Genomic DNA, 6,591 nt, shown 5'->3' with positions numbered 1-6,591 from the left:
TGTGACTGTGATTTGTCTTCAAACTCTCTGAGTGAGTTGGAGCTCTTCACCTGCTCGGTTGTCCAGCTATGGTGAAGAATAGGCTGACATGGGGACTTCTTCAACTTTCCCGTTCTCCTCTAGAACGGACATCCATTTTCACGGCCAGGTTCTGCTGGTTCTGCTTGTTCTGTTCCTGGCCTTCTGACGCAGCACATGCATGGGGTCAACTATGAAGAGCTTTGCAGTGATTGTAACCTTACTATCTTCAGTCCCATCTTCAAGTTAGTCATTTTTTACTACCTGAGAGATTGTCCTACAGTCAGAACTTTCATGATCCTCATAGAGTGATTCTGCCCCTCGTGCTGGACCAAACCATTAGAACCCAACTTCAGGGTGTCAGAAGTGCAGCTGAGCCCTGCACAGTTGGGCATCAAGCAGTCTAGCTGAGCTACTCCAGTTAGCATCGGAGGACTGTGTCTTCTTCACCAGACTAGTGTTGAGTCCACATGAGGTCCTGAGAGATGTGTGAGCCGAGGATATTAAAGGAGTGAAACTGTCTTCGCGGCGTCTCCTCTGAAGCTGATCCCCCCCGAAAACACAAATTTAGCATGCAGAGAGTCCCTAAATCAGGTAGATGAATAATAGATATGATGACATTACGTTGAAAAGTGGTATATGATTGAAATATATGGCTTGAAGTGTGAATTATTTGATACATGCAGTGTATTTAAATTTGGATGGAAGAGTAAACTCTTTCTGATTTAATGATTGTGTGAATTTTTAAGATGCCAGTGAGTGTACCAGTAGAAATGAACATGTCTGTTTTAAACGCTTTAAGCAGAAATTAAAAAAAAATATCATAATGGCGACACAACCCTACATACACAGAAGGACGTAGTGATCTCATTGTGTAAGCACACAACAATAAATGGGTAAAAATCAAATAGTTATGTGGAGGAATGAGAAGTTTTAGAGCACGATTTCCCCAAACCTAAATAGTGAAGCATTAGTAATGAGGTTGTGAGGAAGCAGTGAGTCAGGTCATGTGATTCTCTCTCTCTTACTACTCAAATCACTGCACGTCAACACGTTCACGACACATCTCATCAGTTCGTGCAGATCTTGAATTCTGGTGGTCTTGAATTTTCCCAAGCGCCATTGTCCCTTCGCAAATGAGGTCACTGCACGTCCTCTAGAGACGGGTAAGAATTCAGAATTATTTAACTGGCTGGTGCTAACTTGCTGGCTTCATATTCATTTCACCCCATATTCAATTTGTCCACACATTTCATTTATTTGTGTACATATTTTATTTTTTTTAAACAAAGTTTATTGAAAGTTTATCAGCTGCATGTTCTTCACTTGTGGACAAAAATAAGCACAATCTCATCTCCCTTTCATTGACAACAACAAAAAGAAAGGAAAAAACTAGATCAAGACATCATGTATTATTTTAGCTGCAGGCTTTCCTGGACTTCTTCAAGCTTCAAAGAAAAGGTGCTGTGTATAGAGACAGTTTTCCCTCCACACTCCCGTGAAGTTCAGCAACACGGTGGTACAAGGCGGTAACTGACACACAAAGTTCCTGAAAAACCTCAAAATGATACAAATCAGACATTCTCATTAGAAGGTAATGGCTTTACATTTTACAATTTAGTTTTTAAATACTTTGTCAGGTGGAGCAAGATTGAAAAAAACCTTTCTACATTATTTCTGAGCTAGAGCTAGAATCATGCGTATCCTAAACCTGCCACTTGGTGTCAGCCCTTCACTACATCGAAGCGCTGAAGCGTTTCTGTCTACCCTCAAATGGGAAAACTGATCCTACTGTTTCTGCACTACTGTACATTTCTAATCACGATGAACAGAAGCTGATACATCTACAGCCAAATCATTTCATTTGGTAAGATTTCAAAAACACTCTCTTCACCATTTGAGGAGCTCAAAGGAAATGCAGCAAATATTCCAGTTCTTAATGTCCTGGATGCTTTTCTAAGAGGGTAAAACAATAAATAACTCAGCTAAAAAACCACTAACAATGTGTACAATCATAAGAGTGAGCCAGCTCACCACGTCAGAGGTTTCATGTTCAGTCCAAGTCCTAAACGTCCATTTTTTTTGTTTTTGTTTTTTGTGTGTAGACTCCGATTACTTCCTCTGCTGCTGTGCTGGATTCAATGTCACCAACGTCCACAGAAGAACTGAAGTCAGTCCAAATAAGGCATCTAGACATTGGTACAAAAAATAAAAGTGTAACTCTGCTAGCAAATGTCTTACAAAGGCAGACTGAACAAAGATTTCGTTCTCTGACCAAACATTACAAAATTACAAAAATGTTTATTTAGGTGTAAAGGGTGACGCCTCATATTTCTCTCAGTACTAAAAGAATTCAGCGAAACCATGTGCCAGTGATGTCTCACAAATCAGAGGACAATGATGTGAATTATTGAATTCATTTCCAACTGATAGAGGTGAAAGGTGATCTGAGGTTCTTTTGGGATGGGATTATTTTCCTAGGTTTAAAGTAACTAAATGATCAACATTTCAGTTTTGCCAACAAAAAGTAAGTAAGTTACTTTAAAACTAAAGCCTGAACATCTAGATATTTGGGAGTTCTCCTGTAACTGGTGAATATCTGCCTGAGCGACAACCTTCGGTGTTCCAGTTGGAGGAATTTGAGGGCAAGAAACCTAGACCAAACAACAAAAAACATCCAAAAACGCTGCATCATAAAAAAAATGAGCCTTCATTTTGAACATTTATAAAAGCTCCAAAAGATGTGGCACAGGTTTCCTACTAATTATCTCTTGTGTCCGTGCCCAAATTGAGAAGACCCTGATGACATCACCAGGGACCATTTTCTCTTCCTCCAGACACACTTCAATCAAAAGGGTAATTTGCCTTTTATGATAAGATGTCTGACTCCCTCACTCACTCACTCAGGTGTCTGACTCCCTCACTCACTCACTCACTCCCTCCCTCAGGTGTTTGACCCCTCACTCACTCACTCACTCCCTCCCTCAGGTGTTTGACTCCCTCACTCACTCACTCACTCACTCCCTCAGGTGTCTGACTCCCTCACTCACTCACTCACTCACTCACTCACTCACTCACTCAGGTGTCTGACTCCCTCACTCACTCACTCAGGTGTCTGACTCCCTCAGGTGTCTGACTCCCTCACTCACTCACTCAGGTGTCTGACTCCCTCCCTCCCTCCCTCAGGTGTCTGACTCCCTCACTCACTCCCTCCCTCCCTCAGGTGTCTGACTCCCTCACTCACTCCCTCAGGTGTCTGACTCCCTCACTCACTCCCTCCCTCCCTCAGGTGTCTGACTCCCTCACTCACTCACTCAGGTGTCTGACTCCCTCACTCAGTCACTCACTCCCTCAGGTGTCAGCCTCCTTCAATCAGGTGTCTAAACCCTCCAGAGGTAACATATTGCCATGTATATTTCATGACAGACACCAAAACAGTGAGAACTTGAAAGGAAATTACTGTCTTTGGTTGAAGTATCACTTCCCTGTAAGTGTCCCAGGCTGAACAGAACTCATGACCAGTTAACAGGTCCACATCTATCAAGTGTCTCAGGATCAGAAATACCTCATTTCTGGGAAAAAGTACTTGCCGTGACCTGAGTAAAATAATTTCAATGTCTTATTGAAGGGATAATGTTATTTTCACACCTGCTTCATTTGCAGAGGGTGCATCAGTCCCTGTTTTGTTTGTTTTTTTCTCCCAACAGGGTCAGTTCAGTCATGCAGGTACCAAACTATGAGTCTAGACATTACCAGGCAGTGAAAAATGATCTTTCCCATTATTAGCACATCTGCAGGCATGGCTCCAAGCCATAGTGCCACCTACTGGTAAGGGAAAGTAACATTTTACACTTTATTAATGCAGGCTGATTCAATCCAGAGTTCCTCATTGATGTGTTCTTGATGATGCCTTAGATATGAATACAGAGAGTTTTTGTCGAATGTGGTGAATTGTAATATTCACCATGTAACAGACACTGCTGTTGATCATCTGCAACGCCATAGTGACTTGTACTAATTTCACACATTTGGTAGTAACCAAATGTGTGAAATTACTACAGGCCAATTTTACGTTGCACCTATAGCGCCACCTACTGGCAACATGCACTCACTATGAGGTTATATTCACTAAATATGCCACGTAATTATGTGTGTGTTGTGTCTTCTTTCTTTCGCCACCCTATGGAAACTGGTTGCACCACATAGTTGACACATCAGTAGGCTCTTTGATGCAGAATCCGAATATCGTAAAAGTTCACAACCTCGTGTGAAGAGCCACCACACAGCCCGATGCATGTGACGGCGGGCTCAATGTGGCTTTTACGTTTAGCTTTTTGCAACACACAACTAATTTCCTGAGACACATGAAGCCTGCACATAAAAATGTGTATAATTTTTCTGCATTAAAAATGTAATATCTCATTGCACTGTCTACTTTGTGCTAGGAATGTCTGAAATCAATGTTGGAAGCTTTAAATAGTTAATAAACTAACAGACATTTCTGTTGTAGTTGGACAAGATGGTGGCACACTTGATAGACATGAACCTTGCTGGTTGAACTGAAGGACCATCAGCCTTGGATTTACATAACTTGGCATACTTATATAATTTGGATAAGGGACTATTTGATGCTTTAAAAGTTAATGCAGGATTAAATAATGTAAATTCCTTTTCTTTAAAATGGCATACATTTAAAGCAGTTATAGCCTGACACTGACAATGTGACAATTAGATCAAACTGCAGTCGCATCAGAACAAAACAAGGATCAGATTTTCTATATGCACATTAGTGTCCTGCTCATGATCTTAGTCAGGCCCCGATGTTGGCATGAGAAACCTGAGTGTTCATCTGTCTCATGATTCTGGCAGGATCCAGGCCCTCCCTCCCCCACTAGGACACTACAGAAGCAGCTGTTTCCATGCTGCAGTATTCTGGTATCTATTGGTGGACTCAAACTAGCACATCCAGGTTTCTGAAACCAATACGTGATGTACCTGATGTAAACTAACTCAATAATATCAACCTCCTCACATCGTTAACTGTCTAATCCCAAGCTTTTCAGAACCTCTCATGTACCAAGAACAGTCAGACATAATTTGACACAAGTCCCACACGTGTAGAAAGAACATAGCCAATTAGTTCATGTCTACATTTTTTCCTCTGATGTAACATTCAGGGCTTGTTTTTAGTCCAAGGCTGCACTTCAGTCCTGTTTCCGGTTCCTGCTGGTGGACAGAGCAGAGGCCAGGCAGGTGTCCTCTGCTCTCTCTGCTGCAGTCAGACTCTCGGACTGAACCAGGACCACAGCTGGCAAGGCTATCGGTGCTACAGGTGCTGACAGGGTCCGTGGCATCTTGCTGGAGGACCCATTTGTACTGTTGGTCACATGAGAGGCCACACTGAGCTCCTCTGTGGAGGGCTCATCTGTGAGTCCGGCTGGGTCAGCTTGCCTCTCACCCCTCCGCTCAGCTGTTGGCGAGAGCTCATCAGTTGTGAATGCAGCTTGGCTTCCTGGTGGTTGGTAAGGCGGTGGCCCAGTCAGTGGGAAGTCATCTGAGGTGAGCGGGGCCTGGCTGTGGATGATGATGGGGTCAGGGGAAGGCAATGGGTCCTCCTCATCATCCACGGGATGGAGCTCCATGGGGTCTTTGGAGGGGCTCTGGTCTGGGGAAATGGAGTCCGGCTGGTGGGAGATGATGTGGAGGCTCAGTCCTGCTCTGGCTGAGGATGGCTTTCCTCTAGAGGGCTGGACTGGACTCAGCAGCACGGGCATTTCCTGGCCCAAAGGCTTACGAGGCAACTCCTCAGGTTTCCCTGAGAACAAACAAGTGGACACAGATTACACTCACATCCAGCTCTCCATTTTCATCATGCTCCTGCCTCTACCTGTCCCTGTCCCTGACAGCTTACATCCTTCTGTTTGGCTGTCCTAGAAGCCTGGTGAGGGGCAGCATCCTGTGCTCTGAACCCTCTTCTAATCGTTTTAAAACTAAAATCTCTTTTTTTGTGAAAATTTCTGAACAATGTAAGAAAAGCTTAAGGGAAGGCCTGCGTAGATCAGTGAAGACTACAAACAAGACAGGGGAACTAGGTGGATGTGGCTTGTGTCCCTGTACATTACGGGTGTGCCTGGAGGAGGGGACTACATAGACATCTGTAAATAATTAATGTCAGCACAAAACAACAGTAAGCACAAACCTGACTAGAGAACATTCATAGAGCTTAAAGATGTTAGGATAAGACACTAATGCCACTGTGTGACATTAAAAAAAAGCATTCATAAAATAAAATACCGGCGGTTGCCTTGTGGCTACCAGTAAAAGTGAGGGACAGAGCGCTGGAGATAGCCGCAGGGGATTTGAACAAAGATGATGGAATGACCACACTTCTAATAAAACTGGACTCTGTGTTTTTGAAAGAGGAAAAGAACTGCCAATACGAGGCATACACAGAGTTTGAACGGATAATGAGAGACAACAGCGTTTCCATGGGGGACTACATTATCAAATTTGAACGGAGATAAAAACGGAATTCGCCAGTTCAAAATGGAGCTTGCGGTGTTAGCATTCGAG

The 6,591-nt window shown here is 43.3% G+C and overlaps 1 protein-coding gene across 1 annotated transcript in view; it reads right to left on the bottom strand.

Moving 5' to 3' along the window:
• Positions 1-3,269: 3,269 nt before the first annotated feature.
• LOC147268832 (USP6 N-terminal-like protein) overlaps positions 3,270-6,591 on the bottom strand; it is a 45,815-nt gene continuing 42,493 nt past the window's right edge. Inside the window, exon 14 of the mRNA XM_086223218.1 lies at positions 3,270-5,833. Coding sequence (XP_086079344.1) covers positions 5,223-5,833 — 611 coding nt within the window. The 3' untranslated portion in view covers positions 3,270-5,222. The remainder of the gene's footprint in view (positions 5,834-6,591) is intronic.

This window comes from Aulostomus chinensis, chromosome 2 (genome assembly GCF_037954235.1).
Source record: "Aulostomus chinensis isolate RoL2024-O1b breed Wild chromosome 2, RoL_Achi_v1.0, whole genome shotgun sequence".
In the NCBI taxonomy this organism is placed as follows: domain Eukaryota; kingdom Metazoa; phylum Chordata; class Actinopteri; order Syngnathiformes; family Aulostomidae; genus Aulostomus; species Aulostomus chinensis.
The sequence above is the reverse complement of the archived record's forward strand: the minus strand, read 5'-3'. Positions and strand labels throughout refer to the sequence as shown.